Source organism: Phyllobates terribilis, unplaced genomic scaffold, assembly GCF_046119375.1.
Source record: "Phyllobates terribilis strain yellow unplaced genomic scaffold, ASM4611937v1 Scaffold_7__3_contigs__length_470593459, whole genome shotgun sequence".
Lineage (NCBI taxonomy): Eukaryota > Metazoa > Chordata > Amphibia > Anura > Dendrobatidae > Phyllobates > Phyllobates terribilis.
In genome coordinates, this window is record NW_027362767.1 from 234,067,364 (window position 1) to 234,090,603 (window position 23,240).

General features: G+C 46.7%; 1 protein-coding gene across 2 annotated transcripts in view; it reads left to right on the plus strand.

Annotated features, from left to right (window-relative positions):
• The window catches only part of SRPK3 (SRSF protein kinase 3), a 24,650-nt gene extending 2,476 nt beyond the window's left edge, over positions 1-22,174 (plus strand). Inside the window, exons 3-16 of one of the 2 annotated variants that reach the window (XM_073639816.1) lie at positions 5,317-5,453; positions 6,418-6,526; positions 7,249-7,336; positions 7,451-7,538; positions 7,619-7,725; positions 8,065-8,230; positions 9,156-9,187; positions 12,261-12,480; positions 13,092-13,340; positions 13,426-13,526; positions 13,616-13,723; positions 14,467-14,536; positions 15,860-15,952; positions 17,137-22,174. In XM_073639816.1, coding sequence (XP_073495917.1) covers positions 5,317-5,453; positions 6,418-6,526; positions 7,249-7,336; positions 7,451-7,538; positions 7,619-7,725; positions 8,065-8,230; positions 9,156-9,187; positions 12,261-12,480; positions 13,092-13,340; positions 13,426-13,526; positions 13,616-13,723; positions 14,467-14,536; positions 15,860-15,952; positions 17,137-17,321 — 1,753 coding nt within the window. In that variant the 3' untranslated portion in view covers positions 17,322-22,174. The remainder of the gene's footprint in view (positions 1-5,316; positions 5,454-6,417; positions 6,527-7,248; positions 7,337-7,450; positions 7,539-7,618; positions 7,726-8,064; positions 8,231-9,155; positions 9,188-12,260; positions 12,481-13,091; positions 13,341-13,425; positions 13,527-13,615; positions 13,724-14,466; positions 14,537-15,859; positions 15,953-17,136) is intronic. The other variant, XM_073639817.1, reaches the window with a different exon arrangement.
• Positions 22,175-23,240: the final 1,066 nt, after the last annotated feature.

A 23,240-nucleotide genomic window follows, 5' to 3' on the forward strand; every position in this document is an offset into this window, starting at 1 on the left:
GTTTGGACAAGTCCTCAATGTTTGGTTTTGTAGGATCAGCGGTGTAATAGCGTCTCCGTTACTCCTGTCGTGGAGACAGTGGCGCCTCCATACCCCATTCATCCGAGCGCCACAGCCCCTCCATCGATCGTGGGGATCCTGGAGATCCGACATCCTACCGGATGGTCCATCAGATATAAAGGGATATTCCAGGAAGAACAATCCACCCGACCGGTGATGACTACTCCATTGATAGGGGTCTGACTGCCGAGTCCCCAACAGTACACCTTGATTGGGGGTCTTCAACCTCTGCTCTATTCATTCGAAGATAGGCATTTAGTGGGGGTTTCGGCAATCAGACTCCGACCAATTAAGTCTCCTGTGGATAGATGATTTCCGGTTCCCTGCTGATCCCTCACTGTGGAATTTTACAGCCTGTATTCTGCCCACAGGTTCTCATAAAATAGCCTGAAATCTACCTTCCTTATAGCAGAATGATCCTGCTAGTAACGAGGCTGACTTCTATCATCTGCCGCTTTACATTTTCAGCGGCTTATCAAACATGAGAGTAAAGGATTGGGCATGTCGAAATCCAGCATTCCTGTTCCATCAGGAGAAAGTTAGCTGGTCGGTTTCTGACATTATATATGGCGTTTCACCTGATGACAGTCATAGACTAGAGGCACACAGCAAGAATTGGTCTTGGGGGCTGAAATAATAACCCTAATGGAAATGGTGGACCCACAACTTTCCTGCGGCTTACACACAAGCAAATGTGGCCACGCCATCTGGACATTTATCTTGGGCAGTGTGGCTTCATGACACGGGGGGTCTGCCATAGTAAAAAGAGGGGTTTCCAAGTGGAGAGACAGAGTATCATCCAGGCTATGGAGAATGAGGATCATGGTGTGATGTTTTTGCATTTTTAGATATATATATTTTTTTATTTTGGTCTAAACACGCACAAGAATGATCCTGCCAAATGCAAATGGGCATCGCACCATCAGCAAAGTGAGGAAAGCCTGCGAGATCCGTCCTTCTCGCCCCTTTATTACCTTAAAAATAGAAATGTGTTATTGCTCCCAAGCAAGTGCAAATTAAAGAACTAGTGGGCTTCCACGTGAGCCTTTATCATATGGGATCTCGCTGCGGTGGACCATCGCTAATCCATATGTTGACCGTCCGAAATAGGTTTGTCCTGAAGGGTGCAGCTATTTGTACATCCCCTCACAAACCATGCCATCCTAATTTCTCTGGGTTCGGAGGCACGTATAAGTCTCCACATTTGTGCTTGGCATCTGTCATTTTTGAAGAATAATGCAGCATTTTTGGTTTTTGGATCCTTTGTACCACAGACCCGGCGCATTGTCATGGCTTCGATGGTAGCCACAGCGGAGTTGGTCAATGCAGCCAAAGATCTTATTTTTTTCTTTTGTCTGATTGAAAAGTTAGACTTGTGTTTGCAATTCGAACTCTGTTGGGTGCATGGGGTGAATCTGAATTTTGGCTACTTACGTGATTTCTGGGCAGAACCAGCGCAGAAATTAGTGATGGGATCTAGGAAAGTGACTGGTATTGGGGAGTGCCAACCCTCTACACAAAATTGGAAAAATATAAAATCGATGACGTTATAGTAATGGTTGGTGGGAGAGGCAGCTACATGGGGATTAAAGTTGGTAAAACTCTCCACCGACTGATGTCGAAAGAGAGAAGGATCCAGCCTTCACGATTGACGATGATGTCAAAGGAGAGAAGGATCAGGCCTTCACGGTTTATGAAAATGATAATGTCAAAGGGGAGAAGGGTCTGGCCATCTTGGTTTACAATGATGATGATGTCAAAGGAGAGAATGATCCAGCCTTCGCGATTTACCATGGTCATGTCAAAGGGGAGAAGGATCCGGCCTTTGCGATTTACGAAGATGATGATGATGTCAAAGGAGAGAAGGACCTGGCCTTCCGATTTACAAAGATGATAATGTCAAAGGGGAGAAGGATTCGGTCTTCACGATTTATGAAGATGATAATGTCAAAGGGGAGAAGGGTCCGGCCATCTCGGTTTACAATGATGATGATGTCAAAGGAGAGAATGATCCAGACTTCGCGATTTACGATGATCTTGTCAAAGCAGAGAAGGATCTGGCCTTCCGATTTACGAAGATGATGATGATGATGTTAAAGGGGAAAAGGATTCGGTCTTCACTATTTATGAAGACGATGATGTCAAGGAGGAGAAGGGTCCGGCCATCTCGGTTTACAATGATATGTCAAAGGAGAGAATGATCCAGCCTTCGCGATTTACGATGACCATGTCAAAAGGGAGAAGGGTCCGGCCTTTGCGATTTACGAAGTTGATGATGTCAAAGAAGAGCATGATCCGGCCATCTCGGTTTACAATGATGATGATGTCAAAGGAGAGAAGGATCCGCCCTTGGTGATTCATCATGATGTCAAAAGAGAGAAGGGTTCGGTCTTTGATTCCAACTGCTGATCCTTTTGTTCTCCCTGGAGAGATGTCCAGCAGCGGCTCTCTGAACCGAGCGCTCCTGTATATGGTGGAGTTGGGAGAGAGGGCTGTCAGTCACTGTTTTGGCCAACAGCTCCCTAATGTGTTCAGGGGGGCTTAAGGGACAGGGATTAACCTTTGGTGCTAATTACATTAAAGGAATTAACTTGATTTCTCTGGACATCATCTATCACAAGGTAGGTGATAAATCACTGATCGGAGAGGGTCTGACCACTGGCACCTGTATCGATCGGCATAGGTGGGAGTTTTTCCCCATCCTACGATAGAGCTGGCTTTTTATGACACTGTCCATAGAGATCTTGTGCATATGAAGAATAAATTATGATGGGGCCTGTTTATAAGCGAATTATGCTTTGTATAACGCCACACAATATGTCGGCACTATACTAATCTCCTTACAATGTAAAGTGAACACGTACAGAGTTATTTCAGTGATACGACCGTTTATAGACCATCGCTGCGGATTTGCATTGGTTGAAGTAAAATTACCAGTTAGTCTGATGGGCATGGCTGATAAATGCAATCAGCCAACACCCGCAGGTCGCTCGCTGACGTCTGACCGCCCCGCTATTCAGCCGTCTGGTTCTTATAAATCTGGACACTTTCCATCTTCTTCACTAACTGCTGCCAAAGTGGCTGCAAACCAAGACTCTCCGCTAGCGTCCAGAATAGGGATAATAATGGGGGCTAACAGGTTTCTGCCTCACTTTATAAATTTCTTTAATGTAAAAATACATAAAAAAAATAACTGGCAACTAGATAACCCTTCATACTGCAGAAATAGAACAGACTTTAAGGGGTCTTCTCACCTCCAAGACCCTGTCCTAATACGTAGTAGGTATAATAATAATAATATTATTATTATTATTATTATTATTATTAGCAAATACCTCCAATAAGAAATGTAGTATAGTTCTTCTGATTCACTATGTTGCTTACCCCATGTGCAGGGCATTGCAGTAGCTTAGTTACCACTAACAACTAATGTCACTGTATGAGTGGTGGTAACCATGGACAGCTAAGCTGCTGCAATGCCCTGCACATGGGGTAAGCACCTTATCAGAAGAACTATACTACATTTCTAATTGGAGATATTTGCTAATATTATTATTATTATTATTACACCTACTACATATTGGGATAGGATCGTGGAGATGGGAATACCTCTTTTAAGGGTTATACCAATCTCTTCCTTCTATGGCCAAGACAGGAATAGTTACTTCTAGAAGCTGGACCCCCGGAGAAAACTGCTCTACACTTTTTTTTTTTTTGATTAACAACTCCCATAATATGAATGGAGGTTACAGAAAAAGTATAACAAAGCCACAGAGGTGGCCGGTTCCCTAGGCAAAGGCTTAGTTGGGAGCTAACTCTTTGCTATAGAGCTTGTAATCACTACTCAGAAGCTGGCCCGCTCCCTGGGCCTGTGCTCGCTATCAGGATTCTCCGGTGCCGGGAGAGGACGGTGTGACCTGTCACATGCCCACTAGACGTGTGGGGCCACCATCCATACAGATGAATTATACAAGGCCGGACACGTCTAGTAGGAATGTGTCTGAGGAGTCCAGCTGGTCGCACATACTTACAAACACCTGGTTTTGCAAGGGGGACGCTGTGGCCGACCTGTGGCAGCCATTCAGGTGTAATAGAAGGGAGGCTTTGTAGATAACTGGGCAAAAGTTGTTGATTTAGGGTCTGTGTTACACAAAAAAATGGATTTGGACATCCAAAAATATTCTGCCACATTTATCAATCCATAGACTGATCCTATTAGTAGATTCAAGATCAGGTCGGAGAATTCACTGAGCGATGGGTACATTGGTGTTTTTGGGGTCCGGTACTGACCGGTAATCCTTGATCTTTTTGTACAAAACTCCCAATCTACCGTTCATTACCAAAAGATGTATTTTCCATCCTCTATTGAGGCCGGCTCCAGGTTGGGCCCATCGACCAATGAATTCTTGCAGTTGTTGGTAAATGAGCCGGCTGGTGTAATGTAGATATTACAATTGTTAAACACTTGCTATATTCTAGTATTGCTGAAAATTTGGAATTGGGGGCGCACTCTGCCGACTTTACAGTAATTTATATAGGTAACAGATTCCCTTTAAGGATCCCATGTAATCTGAGAGCAGCATGATGTAGGGACAGAGACCCTGATTCCAGCAATGTGTCACTTGTTGGGCTGCTTGCTTTCATGTTGGTACAATCACTGTTCTATCTGCTGCAGAGCTCTGAATGCTGAGCCCTGTATAACCCCACCCACAACCCTGATTGGCAGCTATCTGTCAGTGGTGGGGGGGCGGGGCTGGACCAGGAGAACAAGAGATCTAGTCCTGTAGTGATAATCTCCTGCTGATAAAGCACTGATTTGTATTGAAATCGCAACACACAGCCTAGTAAGTGACAGCTCACTGGAATCAAGGTCTCAGCCCGTACATCATACTGCTCTCAGATTACATAGTTAAAACCTGATGACGGATTCCTTTTAAGAGGAGGTCACCGCAGTTGAAAGATGCTGAATTGTGAAGCCTTTTGCAACGTTAATTATTGACTTGCTTCTATGGTTTCGAGTCTCTACAATACGGGTTTTGTATTTTGGGCACCTGAATGCTAATCATTAGATATGAGCAATTCAATTTTCGCCAACCTTGTCCGTCATCCAGTCCGGTCCTCCTTGGTCTTCACTTCTGTGCCCCGCATCCTGGGTGCCCATTGCTCACCTGCACTAATCATGCCCATATGTAGCAGACCTATTAAGTAGGTGGTCTTCTGGTAAAGATTATCAATATTTCTTCTGTTTTCTTGCAGCTTCATTGACCCCAGCCTACAAGATGTGCCCATGTCCCCAGGACCCCCTCCTACCCCACCGACACCAGTGCTGCCCACTCCTGGGCCACTGGGCTCTGACAATGAGGAACAGGAAGATCCTGAAGACTATTGTAGAGGTGAGAAGAGACCTTAAAGGGGTAGTCCGAAATAAAAATTAATTTTCATCCTAAATTCCTATTTAATACCATAATCTAATCTATTTTCTAATATACTTTAATTAAAAATTCCCGCACTACATTAAATGCTTTTCTTTTCTTTTTTTTCCCACTTGCTTTTTGATGACGCTTTGTTTGAAAATCCCAGTTAAAGCTGGGATACTGAAATGAAGCGTCATCAGGGGACAGAGGTTACGATCACTGCCGGAGCCCGTGCCCTCTCCCTGTAGCGAAAAGCCATCAGTGCCCTTCGTTTCAGGGGCTGGACTAGTCCCGGCTCTGTCACTGTGCGATGTGCGCAGTGACAGTGCGCTCTCTCACCGGTTCAGATCAGCAGTAACGAGCCGGCAACAGTGCGCACTGTCAGTGCGCGTTGTAAGACGAATACCCGACTTGCGCGTGACGTTACTTGCAGGTGTTTTTGCAAGTATACGTCTTACAATGCGTGCTGACAGTGCGCTCTGTTGCCGGCTCACAAGCAAAGAAACATGTCAGATTTTTTTCATGGTTTCCATGGACAAATAAATACATGGGGAGGAATAATCTCTATAAGATCTGTGCTCTCGGTGTCACACTGGAGTTAGGAGCGTCAGTTAAGGGTTCAGTTACTTTCGATGGCAAGCTACCAAACCACAGAAATCTCAGAGAAACCCAGTAGACCTCATTAGTCCAGTGGGTCCAGCGGTTGCCATTCGGATCCGTTGTCGCCTCAAATTTCTAAGGCGCCAGACGTCTTCTTAAAACACAGCTATTATTTTTTCGCCAAGCTAAAAAAAAAAAGGCAACAGGGCGTCCTGAGGCAAGCCTTTGTAAAGTGGATATATCAGTATACAGGATAGAGCGGATATGGAGGATTCTTTATTTGAAAAGTAGAAGAAGTTGTGTTTTGGTTTTTTTTTTTTAGATGTTTATTTCTGTCTTTTAGGGGGCTACTACCCAGTTAAAGTTGGGGACCTTTTTAATGGCCGGTACCATGTGGTTCGAAAGCTTGGATGGGGCCACTTCTCCACCGTATGGCTGTGCTGGGACCTTCAGTAAGTTTCTGATAGAAATCCAAGTGGTGCGACTTAAAGGGGTTCTCCTGTACTTTTTATTATGATGACCTAATAATATAAGTAATGTTTAGGAGCTCGGCCATGCCCCTCTCCTCCCTGTCACTGTTGTGTGTCTGGATGTAGGACAACTGGCTGCAGCACAAACCTCTCCTGCAGTAAGGCCAACATATTGTTAAAGGGGTTGTCCAGCACGTTTATATTGATGACCTGTTCCTAGGACAAGATCAGTGGGGGTGCGGTCCCCTGTCACCCCCACTGATCAGCTGGTGTTAGTGCTGGCCGAATGTGATCAGTTTTGGACCTGCACGGTCAACTTTATAGTGGACAGGTACTGCACATCTGCAATACCCTACTGTGGCCACTAGTTGTGCTGTTCCTCTACGCAGCTGTTGACATTCAGCTTGGAAGAGCCAATCGGCGGGTGTGCTGAGTGTCGCACCCCCACCCATCTAATATTTCTGACCTATTAAAAAGATAGGTTATCAGTATAAAAGTATTGGACAACCCCTTTAACAATACATTTGCCTTACTGCAGAGGAGGCTCGTGCTGCAGCCAGTTGTCCTACAGCCAGACACAGGACAGTGACCCGGAGGAGAGGGACATGGCTGAGCTCCATTTCTTTCTACTTTACAGTGACCGGTTTGCCTTTCTTCTCGCCTTCCCCTGTTCTCTATTGATCTCTGTGTATTTCTGATTGCAGGCGGAAACGTTTCGGAGCTCTTAAAGTGGTGAAGAGCGCCGTGCATTACACGGAGACGGCCATCGATGAGATCAAACTGCTGAAATGTGTAAGTGTAGTGCCATCGGTCACTGATACGCTGCTGACCTGACGTGCCCTGCTCTGGGGCGCTCTCACCTCCCGGCAGTAAGTCACCGTGCCACCTTCTCCGCTGCCTTCTCAGGTTAGAGACAGTGACCCGAGCGACCCCAAGCGAGAGATGATCGTGCAGCTTATTGATGACTTCAAGATATCCGGTGTGAACGGTGTACGTATCCTTTACTGTAGCTGCATGGGGGTGGGGAAGGGGATTGGTAAAGCCCTCAGTAGGGTATTGCCTTAACCATCTCAGATGTCTGCATGGTGCTGGAGGTGCTCGGACACCAGTTACTGAAGTGGATCATCAAATCTAACTATGAAGGACTCCCCTTACCCTGTGTGAAGAGCATCATACATCAGGTAGGTTCTTCCCTACGATAATTGCCAAGCTCCAACATTGAGTTGTGGAAGCTGCATTTTGGGAAATTGTGGTCGCAATACAGGTACCTTTGTCCGCCACGTTGCAGCACCGTACAAGTGAATGGGGTTTCCTTATGACGCTTAGGGTATCATGACTGATCCAATTTGGGTGCGACTTGCTTGTTGATGTTGTGGTACCCTACGGGTGGCAATGTAACCCCGTTCACTTGCCAGGGACATACCGCGATATGTGGCTGCTCTACCTGTGTCGTGGCCAAGGTGTGGCCCCAACCTCATCATTAGCGGCTGTGATTTTTAGCTCATGTTTTGGTCGCTCAGGTGTTACAAGGTTTGGATTATCTCCACACCAAATGCAAAATCATCCATACCGATATTAAGCCGGAAAACATCCTGATGTGCGTAGAGGAGGGGTACATCCGACGCCTCGCTGCCGAGGCCACCTTATGGCAGCAGTCTGGAGAGCCTCCACCCTCTGGATCTGCCGGTAAGTATTTAGTCTTGACCCTCATGGTCCTTCCATGGCAGCAAAGACTTTGGAGACACTTTAGAAGAAATCTGCTTGAATAGTCATTTCTAGAGATGAGTGGATCGATGTGAGGGACTGCGGCCCAGCGTCCAGGTCAATGATACCTGGTGGCTAGGTGGGAGACCCATGAATCTTTTACCTTCTGGCATCCCCATGTTGATTTGCCAGGCTAATCAGAAGGGGACGCCGGAGGTAAGAGATTCACTGCCTCCCGTCTAGTCACCAGATATAACTGACCTTGGACGCTGGGCCGCAGTCCCACAAATCGATCTGCTCATCTCTTGTCAATTCCTTAAATTGTGGTATTCTAGAAAATTCTCTCTTCAGCTATGAAAACATTCCAAAAAAATGAACCTATTCATAGGATAATGAGTTTTGTTTTTTTAACGGTTGAATACCCCTTTAAAGCGAGTCTGTCAGCAGAAATTGACTGTTCAGACAAAGCGCAATCTTCCCACCTACTAGTTTTCAATCCATCTCCGCCACCTTTTCCTTGATTGACAGCTCTGGCTTTACCGGAGGCAGAGAATTGCCAAGATGGATGGAAAATAAGTAGACTAAAGGCACACGTAATGCTTGGTGATGCCAAGGGTACACCGAGCGCCTGTGCTTGGTTTGAACAGTCATTTTTTACTGACAGGCTCAATAAGGAATTTCTTACTATTTTTTTTCTACAGTGACTCCAAAGACAAAGCGTCACCTTATATTACACCCTATTACTAACTGCACAGGTCCACACCGTGCGTCTGGTCTGTACGGCTCTGACTCGTTTTCACGGGTAACCACATATTATTATTCTCCTAAACTCTGCTAAGGGTGTCCTTTCTTTTTCTTTCTTTCTTGTTTCCTGCTCCTTTCTGCTCTTCTGTCTGGGTACAATCAGTCAGCGCTGCGCCTCCTACACATCACAACCTGGTAAGTGCCAAGGGTGAACCTCCGCAGACGTGATGATCACCTTTTTATGGAGAAATAGCTGTAGTCAGCGTCCACATGACAACACTGCCTGTCCGGCAGCTCAGTGTTATCATAGGAACATTGTGGCGTGTTCATGGACACTTATAATAATTACGTCCTGACATGTGCTAATGACAGTCAGAACCACAGTTTCCATCACGTTTTCTGTCTGAGAACTAATACAATAAAAAGTGTAAAAATATAAAAAATTCAAAAATATAAAAAGAAACCTGCCTCTTAAGCTCCCCCTGGTGGTAGGCCGTGAGGACATAAGCTTATTAGTGAGCTCATACTCTTACTTACCCCCCCCCCTGCACTTTTTTCCTGTGTAGCGCAGGGACTATTTTTAATTATGACAGTACGTTATGTAATTGCTATTTATGCAATTGCCGGACTATGAAGTAAGAATGTGACGGCTCCATAAAAAGGCTCTTCGGTCTGTGAGTGATCGGTTGCTGTGCTTGTCTTTGTTGCTTTTCGGTCTGTGAGTGATCGGTTGCTGTGCGTGTCTTTGTTGCTCTTCGGTCTGTGAGTGATCGGTTGCAGCGTGTCTTTGTTGCTCTTCGGTCTGTGAGTGATCGGTTGCTGTGCTTGTCTTTGTTGCTTTTCGGTGTGTGAGTGATCGGTTGCTGTGCGTGTCTTTGTTGCTCTTCGGTCTGTGAGTGATCGGTTGCTGTGCGTGTCTTTGTTGCTCTTCGGTCTGTGAGTGATCGGTTGCTGTGCGTGTCTTTGTTGCTCTTCGGTGTGTGAGTGATCGGTTGCTGTGCGTGTCTTTGTTGCTCTTCGGTCTGTGAGTGATCGGTTGCTGTGCTTGTCTTTGTTGCTCTTCGGTCTGTGAGTGATCGGTTGCTGTGCTTGTCTTTGTTGCTCTTCGGTCTGTGAGTGATCGGTTGCTGTGCGTGTCTTTATTGCTCTTCGGTCTGTGAATGATTGGTTGCTGCGTGTCTTTGTTGCTCTTCGGTCTGTGAGTGATCGGTTGCTGTGCGTGTCTTTATTGCTCTTCGGTCTGTGAATGATCGGTTGCTGTGTGTGTCCTTGTGGCTCTTCGTTCTGAGTTATGGGTTGCTGCGTGTCTTTGTGGCTCTTCGGTCTGTGAGTGATCGGTTGCTGCGTGTCTTTGTTGCTCTTCGGTCTGTGATCGGTTGCTGTGCGTGTCTTTGTTGCTTTTCGGTCTGTGAGTGATCGGTTGCAGCGTGTCTTTGTGGCTCTTCGGTCTGTGATCGGTTGCTGCGTGTCTTTGTTGCTCTTCGGTGTGTGAATGATCGGTTGCTGTGCGTGTCTTTGTTGCTCTTCGGTCTGTGAGTGATCGGTTGCTGCGTGTCTTTGTTGCTCTTCGGTGTGTGAATGATCGGTTGCTGTGCGTGTCTTTGTTGCTCTTCGGTCTGTGAGTGATCGGTTGCTGCGTGTCTTTGTTGCTCTTCGGTCTGTGAGTGATCGGTTGCTGCGTGTCTTTGTAGCTCTTCGGTCTGTGATCGGTTGCTGCGTGTCTTTGTAGCTCTTCGGTCTGTGATCGGTTGCTGCGTGTCTTTGTAGCTCTTCGGTCTGTGATCGGTTGCTGCGTGTCTTTGTGGCTCTTCGGTCTGTGATCGGTTGCTGAGTGTCTTTGTAGCTCTTCGGTCTGTGATCGGTTGCTGCGTGTCTTTGTAGCTCTTCGGTCTGTGATCGGTTGCTGCGTGTCTTTGTAGCTCTTCGGTCTGTGATCGGTTGCTGCGTGTCTTTGTAGCTCTTCGGTCTGTGATCGGTTGCTGCGTGTCTTTGTGGCTCTTCGGTCTGTGATCGGTTGCTGCGTGTCTTTGTAGCTCTTCGGTCTGTGATCGGTTGCTGCGTGTCTTTGTGGCTCTTCGGTCTGTGATCGGTTGCTGCGTGTCTTTGTGGTTCTTCGGTCTGTGATCGGTTGCTGCGTGTCTTTGTGGCTCTTCGGTCTGTGATCGGTTGCTGCGTGTCTTTGTGGCTCTTCGGTCTGTGAGTGATCGGTTGCTGCGTGTCTTTGTTGTATTGTCTTAATCTGGTATTGCAAAATATTCTAGACTATCGGACGGAAAAAAAAGAAACGACCAATCTTTATTAAAACTTTAATATCTTGGCATATTAGTGGTGCCATGCCTGAAAATGGCTGATATTAAAGGGGTTGTGCCGCTTTGGCAGCCCCTACTCAGATGACAAATTAAGGCATATTGATGTCCTCTGGGGGGCGTCCACTCTCGGAGACCCGCTGCCGGCAGCAGATGACGAGGCGAGCCCCATGTAATACTGCTCTTTACCTGGGGTCCGCCATCTTTTCTTGATGGTTTGTCCAGGGATTTAACCACCCAGGCTTCCATTATATTCCTCTGCTGTCGTCCTGATGACATCTCCCTTTAAACGTTGCTATACGCATAAGCTGGACGTCGGTGGAATCGACAGGTGATGTGTATGGGGGGTGTCCGAACTCTCCCACCTGATGGCAGATGTCAGGTGAAAGAAGGGTCGGACAAGTTGAATTTCAGCATGTCCGATCTGTTTGCTCTGAAGGAAGATAAGCTGCTGCCAGAGGTGTCTTGCCACATACTGAGCTCGGCGTGCATGCGTATGAAGGGGTCGGCAGAGAGCAGTTCATTGAATGGACTGCTATCTAAAGTGTGCTGACAAAGTTTTCTTAAAGGGGCTGTCCAGCCAAGAACAATTTAAAAGAAAAAAGCTCATAATGGGTTAACACCGATCCCCCAACACCACCACTCTCGTTCCGTTGCTTTCTTTTCTCCCACCGCTCTCTGCATTTGTACTTTCTTACTGCAGTGATGGCGCCTTAGCACGAGCATCTAATGGCTGCTGCCAATCACTACAGCCATTGATTGACCGCAGCGGTCACATATCTCATTTCTGCAGCAGGAAGTATAGGTACGGGAGCAGGTAACAGGACTATGAATTCTGTGAGTATTTTAACCCATTCTGAACTGCTTTGTAATTTTTTTTTCTTGGTCGCGACAGCGCCTTTAAAATGTTTGGGAGCGATGTCAGACGTTTTCTCTGTATGACTCGGTTGTCTTGTTCGCAGAATGAGAAAGTCTCTAAAAACAAGAAGAAGAAGTTAAAAAGACAACAAAAGCGGCAACAGAAACTTCTGGAAGAAAGACTGCGGGACATCCACAACATGGAAGAGCTGGGGTCTGGCAATGGCCGTCTAGGGACCCCCATCATAGAGCCATATCAGCAGGGACTCGACGAGCAGTCATGGGGCTCCCAAATAAGCCATGAAGCTTCTGGCAACGGGGAGAGTGAGTATATGCTGCGGGGCAGTATGAGCAACACACATATTGACCCTCACTTGGCACAGGTGAACATCCCCAAACCCCTACCTAACTGCTTCTGTGCCGCTGTTGCTATTGACCGCAGCATCAAAGGGGTAAATCGCCCGGGATCAGAGGCTGCCAATCACCTAACTGCTTCTGTGCCAATGTTGCTATTGATCGCAACATCTAAGGGGTAAAACACCCGGGATCAGAGGCTGCCAATCGCCTAACTGCTTCTGTGCCAATGTTGCTATTGATCGCAGCATCAAAGGGGTAAAACGCTCAGGATCAGACACTGCCAATCACCTCTTTGGTGGCTTTTTCCATCATGGTCATGCATGGCGTTCTATGATGCACACTTGCTTGATTTGGGTGCAAGGGGTTAAAAAAAAAAAAAAGATAGCGAAATTCCTTTTGTCCTGCATCTGATAATCCAGAACATCTGATAATCTGGACAGCACTGATTTATATATTTTTCAGTCGCAGAATACAGAATATCTGATAATTCATCCCCTATTACATCAGGATTTTTTCATGTATAAATATAATGATACTATCAAACCCAGATACGATTTTCCCCTTCCACTCCATGTCAGATCCAGTCCCCGGGGACAATGAAGGTGCAGACTCGTCCTTGGGAAGTGGAGGAACCACGTATCTAGCTCAGAGTCCTCAGTCCTCCAGCGCGTACGGGAACTGCAACGGGTACAGCAACGGCCCCCGCGGCATCAGTCCGGATACACACACGTCCGGGTTCTCCAGCTCTGCCTTCTCCGCCACCTCCGGCTCTGCTATATCCGGACTCTCTGGAGGACGGGAACGAGGCGGCCTCCTGTCCCCGACCTGTAAGTCCAGCGCTGACACAACCTCACATTCACCTTCCGGAAAGTGAGAAACCCTAGAAGAACATTTCCCTTCCTATATTTACAGTGTCCCTCAAAGCTGCAGATTTCCTGACTAACCCCCTGGACCCACAAAACGCAGATAAAATCTCAGTGAAGCTTGCAGATCTGGGCAATGCGTGCTGGGTGGTGAGTACACTGGTTACGGGGGTGACCCGGTCGTAGTATACAGGTATAGATGACTATGACGGCGCTGGTTCTCTTTCTTTTTTTTGCAGCACAAACACTTCACTGACGACATTCAGACGCGGCAGTATCGTGCCTTGGAGGTTTTAATAGGTGCCGGATATGGGACGCCTGCTGATATTTGGAGCACTGCTTGTATGGTGGGTTAGGACCCTTTTCAATGGGTGGTACCTAAAGTACAGTACACCAGACGGTCAGGGAACTTCAGTACTTTTTGTGACTTCATTAGTGAAATTTACAAGCGTTCCCTGCTTGTTCAGTGTCTTCACAAAGCCTAAAGGTCGGTCGTTATATCTGATATAGGAAATAAAAGCATTTCTATGAGACATGAAGTGTGTGTCTGACTTGCTGACTGTTTCCAATATCAACTAACAAAACTGTGAATGCCGCTCTGATCTGTAATACAGGCTGGAAATGCCGCTCTGATCTGTAATTCAGGCTGGAAATGCCGCTCTGATCTGTAATTCAGGCTGGAAATGCCGCTCTGATCTGTGATTCAGGCTGGAAATGCCGCTCTGATCTGTAATTCAGGCTGGAACGCAGGGTAGATCCTAAATAGAGTTGGCGCAAATCAGTTTTCATAAACCCGGTCCATCGGCCATGTCAGTACGCAGCCCCTAAAACTGCCCCCAGGTCTCTCTTTTGATTTTCTGGCTTGCAAGGATGACGATGCACCGGGCCGGCTAATCAAGAAGAGCCGCAGGTGCCGTCAAGTAAGTGGCGGTATTTAGGCGATCCAGGTTACAGACCTGACCGATGGGCCGGGTCCTGCCTATGGATTTACACTAGGTTTGACTCGCCCAGTGGAAAGTTGAGATGTCCTGTGAATGATCGAAATAATATATATATTTTTTTTTATTAAATTATTTGCTTCCACTTCTAGGCCTTTGAGCTGGCGACCGGAGATTACCTCTTCGAGCCTCATTCAGGGGAAGATTACACACGTGATGAAGGTAGGCGACTACCCAAAATATGTCTCCGCCAGTAGGATCTGTGAGAGACTTCTCGTGCGGAGGTCTGGGACCAGCATGAAAAGTTTTAGTCCTGGTGCATCTGCAAAGGACATCGGGCTATAATGTGCACTCGCCCCAGTAAGGGAACACATGAACCCCTTATATCAATAAAGGAGTCTGATTGTCACATTTAGGAAAGGATCAGTAGTGATACTGAGGGTGACTGCGCAGTTTTGCTCCTCAGGACTGTAGTACGATCATTCGCTTGTATCGGAGTGAAGATAATGCTGTAGGTTATCTTGCCGTGCCAAGTAAATCGGCAAATGATATGAACATCTGTCTGTAGTTTGCATGGTTTCATTGTGTGTTCATGGGCTTCCACAATGCATTTATATACTAAGGGGCCCCATACACACCAGGTAGCTGCCGGCCGTGCGATTGGTGCAATCTTTGTACTTCCATCAGCCATCTTCCCCCATACACAGGAGCGCTCGCCTTACCTCTCGTCTCTGAGAGAGGTGTTGTCCGATTCCTCTGGCGGTGGCTTATCTCACCAAAAACAAAAAGATCAGCAGTCCAACACTGTATAGTTATCTTCCCCGACGTCATCTGTCATGGGAGAGTCACGAGCCCCCCATACTTATTAGACTGTTTCACAAGCCTGCTGATATTGGCAAGTTCGGACAACTTTGAAGTCTTGTGTATAGGGAGTTTAAAGGGGTTTTCCACTACTAAGACAACCCCTTCTGAATCCCTATGTTTGCTCCCTGTAAAATAATACTTGCCTCCATAAGCTGTATTTTAACTCTATGTCATGCGATCCCTGCAGCCAATCAGCACTGGCTCTCCCGTGGATTACTTGACATTATTATGTTACGCAATCCCTGCGGCCAATCATTGCTGGCTCCACTCTCCCCATCCTACGGACGTAATTGACATCCGGTTGAATTGAGAGGGCAGCCGCAGCTCTCTCTTCCTCCAGATGTCTTTGATTTTGTCCAAAGGTTGGGGAGAGTGAAGCCAGTTCTAATTGGCAGCAGGGATTGCGTGACATAATAATGTCAAGCAATCCGCGGGAGATCCAGTGCCGAAACGGCGCCGGAAGGGTTTCTTTGGCCAACCTGTTTAAAAAGAGTTTTCACTTCTTAATTATAATAAACATAGTAGTGAGTTTGAGATTGGAAAATCCGATTATAATCCTGAAGAAGGACGTAAGTGATTCTAATCTGTCTACAACACTACAGAGTATAGAAGCCACTGGAATAAATCCAATCTCTCTCTTTTTATTTTCTTTCTCTTTGCAACCGGCTTGTCCTGTTCCAGATCACATAGCACATATCATTGAGCTTCTTGGAGACATACCCCCGCATATTGCACTATCAGGTCGTTATTCCCGAGAGTACTTCACAAGAAGAGGTAAGCCACTGATACTCAATTACCTGCAATTTAAATGGGTTGTTTGGGCGCATGTTATTGGCGACCTACCTCCAGGATAGCTCTTCATGTCCTGGGGGGCCAATATGCACCCGATTCAGATCGAGAGATGTAAAACAATGAATGCTAGTGGCAGCAGAGATTGGAGCCAGCTCTGGTCGCTGCTGTTAGTGGCCTAACACTACCGGCAGCGCTCTCCGATCCTTACTCCATGCAGCCAACATGCGCCGTACATAAATGGCCGATAAACCTACATAATGATACGACCCCAGCTAATATAATTGCACAAAATGGTAAATATCAAAATTTTGATCATCTGAGAGCAGCATGATGTAGAGACAGAGACCCTGATTTCAGCGATGTGTCACGTACTGGGCTGCATGCCGGAGTTTTGATAGAATCAAGAGTTTTATCAGCAGAAGATTATCACTAGAAAACTTGCCGCCGTGTAGTTAAACCCCGCCCCCCATCACTGATTGGCTGCTTTCTGTCACTAGTCCGTTCCTCATCACATATTCAGGTTGCTGACGCTCACAATGAATACCCTGGGCCTTGCAAACTGGGTCCCGGCCTGATGAGGCCCGGCGGGTTCTACCCAAACCCACCAAAAGTCATGACGTGCGCCATAACCTTGCACGTATGCAGAATCTTCCTATCCACAGGATAGAGAAGTATATAATAATCACTGGGGGTCCGACTGTAGGAGCCACAGCTATTTTTGAGATCAGGAGTACTCGTGTCCAGAGTAAATGAAGTGGAGATGTATACGAGGGTCTGACTGCGTATATTTATGGAACAGGTGATGGTCACGCATCCTCGTCACCGCTCCAGAATTTGAGACTCGCATCGATCTTCACAAAAGGGAACCCTGAAGTCTAGTCTGATGGGACAAAAGGGAACCCTGAAGTCTAGTCTGATGGGACAAAAGGGAACCCTGAAGTCTAGTCTGATGGGACAAAAGGGAACCCTGAAGTCTAGTCTGATGGGACAAAAGGCGACCCTGAAGTCTAGTCTGATGGGACAAAAGGCGACCCCGAAGTCTAGTCTGATGGGGTGTGGCTGCACATATCTGACCACTGTTTTATTTACATAGGGGACTCCGGATCATGGGACTGATCATACTAGTGTGAAAACCCCTTTAACTCTTCTCCCTTCCATCTTGGCAGGAGATCTTCGGCACATACAGAACCTGAAGCACTGGGGCCTGTTCGAGGTCCTGGTGGAGAAGTACGAGTGGTCATTAGAAGAAGCCACTCAGTTCTCAGACTTTCTGCTTCCCATGTTGGAGTGTATTCCAGAGAAGAGGGCCACCGCCGCACAGTGCCTGCAGCACGCCTGGCTTCACTCATAACCCCTGCTGCTGCTGCCGCCGCTGCTGTCGGAGGCCACTGGGCACATGTCATGTAAAGGACCCAATTCCACAGATGAAATTGTGATATGACTAATGGTTAGTGGGTACCGGTCCATCAGTGCGAGCCTGGACACATAAATTTTGCCACCTGGAGACCAGAAATGCCTGATATTAGAAGGGTTCCTTTACTTTTTGGATGATATTTTGTAGAGGTCTGTATGATAAATTGCCCATTGTCTACACATGACGCCGCTGTGGAGTAAGACACTTTGTGCCTTGAGCCTCCATTACATCATTAGATCCCAGTGATGCAAGTAAAACTCTTATGCAAAAGTTTGACCCTCTCTTGTGAAAAGCTTAAAGGGCTTGTCTCAAGTTTTCATGTGGTTTAAGATTGCAAAGTACTTGTAAGAAAAGCCAACAGCCTTGCAACTAAAAATCCTCTCTGCTGTGAAGAACGGAGGTATTTGTAATTCTATAGCGTACAGCTCAGGGGCCAGTGGCACGCTCTTGGGCTGGGGGCGGCGGTGTGCTCTTGGGCTGGGGGCGGCGGCGGCGGTGTGCTCCTGGGCTGGGGGTAGCGGCGGCGGCGCACTTCTATGCTGGGGGCGACAGCGTGCGCCGGTGGCATGCTTCAGAATAAAAAGAAAAGTTGAGACAAACTCTTTAAAGCTCCAGTCACTTCTTGTAGCTGCAGACTTTCTATATTATTACGTTTCGGTTTTTTCAGAACCTTTACGAGGTCATCCCAAAAATAACTTTCATTTACATATCAGGAATTTGTTAAGGATAAAAAAAAAAAAAAGTTACTCTTTCAATTTCCCCCTCCTGTGTCCAGCGCTGGTGGTCACCTTCCTGCTGCCTGGATCCTCCTGGATGCGGGCGGTGGAGTTATTCCTGTTATTGTACAGGCCAGACGAGAAGTGGCAGCCTAGGGGGCGCCGTAACAAGTATGTAAAGCAATATGGAGACACCGGAGCATTTTTTTTTTTTTTTAAGTTACATTTTGCTTCATCTTACATAGTTTTGCTTCATGTTACAGAGTAAATGAACATTTTATAACGAGACAACACCTTTTAGGTGCATTTTGCATCAAAAACTGAATTGAATCCACCTGAAGGGCCAGATTTAACTTTATTATTTTTTTTTTTATATACACAGTAACTCTTGAAATGCTAAAAACACCATAAAGAACCTAATACTTGTTTACTACTCTCCCATCTAGGAGAAAATGGCAGCGTGACCCTCTGGATCTTCAGGGCAGCGTGACCCTCTGGATCTTCAGGGCAGCGTGACCCTCTGGATCTTCCTCTCAGTGCCCAAGGATAAATGAATCCTCAATTAAAGCGAATCTGTCACCAAGTCTCCCCAATCTGAGTGCTGTATAAAATAGGGACAGAGATCCCAATTCTGGCGCTGGGTCACTTAATGGGTTTATTGCAGTTTATCAGCTGCATCTCTACTAGTCCTCTCAATGATGACGTTTGTATGACTCCACCACTGCTATTGATTGACAGCTTTTTGTCTACACTGTGCATAGGCAGAAAGCTGACACTCTGTACTGGGGGGCGGAGATGATCTCATGACTATGGAGGACTACGTAGCAGGAGTCAATCATCAAGCAAAGTAAGCGACTCAGTGCTGGAATCATTGTGTCTTAATTATTGTCCTGGAGGAATATTCCCACCATATTGCCTATATACACATATATTGTGAATAGTAGGGAACTGACTACTGCGACCCAAACCAATCACAGGAAGGCGGGCCTCATGACCCCAGTGCGCATGTGGGACCCCCACTACAGTCACTGTGAGACGTGTGCACTAATAGAAGTGAGGGGAGGTCACACATGCACGCTGCCATTTTATTTTTGTGATTGTCAGGGTCCCGGTGATGAATGTTTGCGAGATGACCCCTTTAGTTTAGGTCTACATTTCTTTGCAGTACCACTAACAGCCTCTAGGAGTGCTGTAATTTGCCATTCACATTAATATTGATTTGTCCATTACAAAAATTACTTTTTCGTGTAGCGCTAAAGATGCATTCTCCAGTAAGGCACTACAACTCCCATCATGACGCTGTCCGGGCTTGCTGAGCACAGTTTGGAGAGTGCGTCTATGTAATTTATATTTTGAGTTATAGGGCTCCATTGGAGCAATTTTGCCCTTGGATCGTGCACCTATGTTCATGCACTGGGGTCACTTTCCAGGAGAGACGTCTTCCATCCTTTCTCCCCCCGCTGTGATATTAGGACAATTCTGTATTGGTTCAGAAGGATCCGTAGATGTTCTATTTTATGCGGGAGATTCTTTGCTTTAATGAATATATTGTGCGATGCATATGATGATGGTTACAAAGCTTTTCACTCAGCGATCGTCAGTTTGTCATGTACGTTATAAAGAACCTGCCCACCTAAAATCTAAAAATCCACCAGCTCTTCCAATCTGCTGCCACTAGATGGAGCTAGCCGCATACATGTATACAATTGAGTGGAGCTGTAATAATGTGATATTTAGCTCCCTCTAGTGGTCATTTTTGTGCAGTTCCATAGCTAAGGGAAAGAGGTACACTGCTAAGTTTGGGTATTGAGGGTCACGCTCTTGGTACTGGTTATGGGTGGGAATGGCTTGTGTTTATAGGTGATGTTTTTAGAGGGGGGGAATAATCTGTAACACATCTCCTTGTGTTGATTCTTCATTGATTTAGAGACAAAGGGGGAATAGGATGTATAGCTGCGTATTTAGGCAGATGATACGTTCAGATGTCCAGAAAACACTGGGTGACAAATATTATAGGAGCTGGTCATGCAAATTGTCTCTCTCCAGGAGGGAAAGAAAACTACTGCTAGTGTCGCCTCCAGAGCTGTATCACCTAGTGTCGCCTACAGAGGTGGCTGCTGTATAAGTCTATGTCTGACCCCTTTAACAAGCCTTGTAACATGACTGGGAATATTGGCCAAGCCAGAGGCCCATCTGTGGACAGCTGTTGCGGGGTACTTGCCCCTCATCTGTGCAGAGCAGACACTAGCTGGCTGATTCAGATGCCCTTGGGGGGGACTGGACTGTACCTAGTCTTGTTGAAAGGGTTGGCCATTGACTTATAGGGGGGGGCTACCTCCCATAATGGCACTAGTCCATTTTCTTTCCCTTCTGGAAAGAGCTAATTTGTGTTTTTCCATTACTCTTTATAAATGGCTATTGTTGGATAGCTTTTGTAAATTCAAGCAATTTTGCAGTTTACTGCTTATTAAAATTCTCAGCCGTTCTTGAGATATTAACACTTGTTGTTCACAGCTCGTTGGCTTGGAGACCGACCACCGCTGCTAGACAGCAGAACAAGTGCAGCGCTTACAAGTTCTTGTCTATTGAGCTTGTACACACTTCTTTGAAGCTGGCCAGGATCGCTGGAGCTCGCTGTCGCCTCCTAACCTTAGCCTAGTACTTACAAGCTGGAGAGCAGCGCAGCAGTGGTCGGTCTCCTGGGCAACGACCTGAAAAGAAAAGTGTTAATATCTCTAGAACGGCTGAAAATTTGAATAAGTGGTAAATTGCAAATGTGCTTGTATTTACCAGAGCTATCCATGACGAAAGGGAGAACCAGTGTACTCTGAGAGATAGGAGTTGTATGAAAAGATGGTGATTTTGGGTGGCACATGATATGTATGCTTCATGGACTAAAGCTGGGAGACGGGCAGTAATTGTGATGGAGGAGGATGTGCGAGTGGTGATGGAGGGGCCGGAGTAAGCTCTATGGATGGGTTATGGACATTGGGAGTAGTAGTGGGCACTGAAGCTTGGAAGGATCGTCCAAGTCTTGGGATAATAATCTGTATAATGATAATGGAGGAAGCTTTCTAATACACTTATCATATCAAATCCGCACTATTTCCGGCATCTCTGCTTGTGGTCAGTGAATGAAAACCTTAATTCTACAGCTGCTGTTTGTCTCTGCGCACGAGGCCTCCCCCGTCAGAGGTGTGCATCTCTCCATGGATGCCACGTAGGTGCCATCAGTCATATACCTGACTTTATTACACTTTGATGGCTATATAGAGAAAAATATAGTTCCCAGGTCGTATAGCAGCTATGCTGCTGGGGCATATTCCTCCACCCTCTATAGATTGGGCAGCCTGGCGTCGTGGCGGATTCCTCCTCCGTTCCTGCCGTCGTGGCGGATTCCTCCTCCGCTCTTGCCGTCGTGGCGGATTCCTCCTCCGCTCTTGCCGTCGTGGCGGATTCCTCCTCCGCTCTTGCCGTCGTGGCGGATTCCTCCTCCGCTCTTGCCGTCGTGGCGGATTCCTCCTCTGCTCTTGCCGTCGTGGCGGATTCCTCCTCTGCTCTTGCCGTCGTGGCGGATTCCTCCTCCGCTCTTGCCGTCGTGGCGGATTCCTCCTCCGCTCTTGCCGTCGTGGCGGATTCCTCCTCCGCTCCGGGCAGCCTGGCATTCACTGGTAAGATTAATGTCAGAAAAGGGGTCTACATGTGAGTTGTAACAATCCTTGAAATAGATGAACCTTCCACAATGATCCCGGATCTTTTTCTGCTTAGTGGCCACTAGAAGCAATATCTGGATAAACTGTGACTGATTGAGGGCTGCTGACCGGCTCTGCCAATGTTACCACGCAGTATAGATGCACCATCGGTGATGGGTGACCCCAGTATTCGCCTCCCGTCGGTGCAGCGGTCGGGCCGGTATGTGTCAGGAAACTTATTTACCTATAAATCCTTTTACTTCCAGGGTGGTTGCATCGTGTTCGAGTGTCTGCGTGCTTCACAAAGCTGTTGTAATATGACGCTGGTTTTGGATATGAAATGTGTGTATGTTGTCATTAAATTGATATAAAAAGTTAATAATGTGGTGGTCATTACCGAGGAAGGCCGGATGGATGACGAGGAGGCAGCCAGACTGTCCTAATAAAGGTGGGAACATGGCGGCCTCTCATCTTCACTATATGATGCACCGAGGTCTAGACAGAAAATATTAAAGACCCAATCCTACTGATTACACCTCCAGGGAAGTTGTAAAGACATGGAGGGGTCAATATCATTGTTACTGTATGTGCTGCAGAGAAACACCATGTACACGCTGCATGGAGCGGTGCTGTGTATGTGCAGGCAGTACACACTTCTCTCTGCTGGCTCCAGCCTTCTCCATACACATACCTCTGCTGCACATACACAGCCTTCCTATATATACACTGGGGACAATAAGTATTTGATGCAGTGTAAGTTTTCCCACCTACAAAGCATGGAGAGGTCTGTAATTTTTATCATAGGTACACTTCACCTGTGAGAGACAGAATCTAAAGAAAAAAACAGAAAATCACATTGTATGATTTTTTTCATAATTAAATTGCATTTTATTGCATGAAAAGTATTTGATCACCTACCAACCAGCAAGAATTCTGGCTCTCACAGACCTGTTAGTTTTTTCCTTAAGAAGCCCTCTTACTCTGCACTCATTACCTGTATTAATTGCACCTCTTTGAACTCGTTACCTGCATAAAATACACTTGTCCACACACTCAATCACACTCCAACCTCTCCACCATGGCCAAGACCAAAGAGCCAAGGACACCAGGGACAAAATTGTAGTCCTACACAAGGCTGGGATGGGCTACAGGACAATAGGAAAGCAGCTTGGTGAGAAGGCAACAACTGTTGGCGCAATTATTAGAAAATGGAAGAAACACAAGATGACTGTCAATCTTCCTCAGTCTGGGGCTCCATGCAAGATCTCGCCTCATGGGGCAAGGAGGAGTCTGAGAAAGGTCAGGAATCAGCCCAAAACTACACGGGAGGATCTGGTCAATGACCTGAAGAGCGCTGGGACCACAGTCTCAAACATGACCGTTGGTAACACACTACGCCGTCATGGATTAAAATCCTTCAAGGCAGTAAGGTCCCCCTGCTCACACCA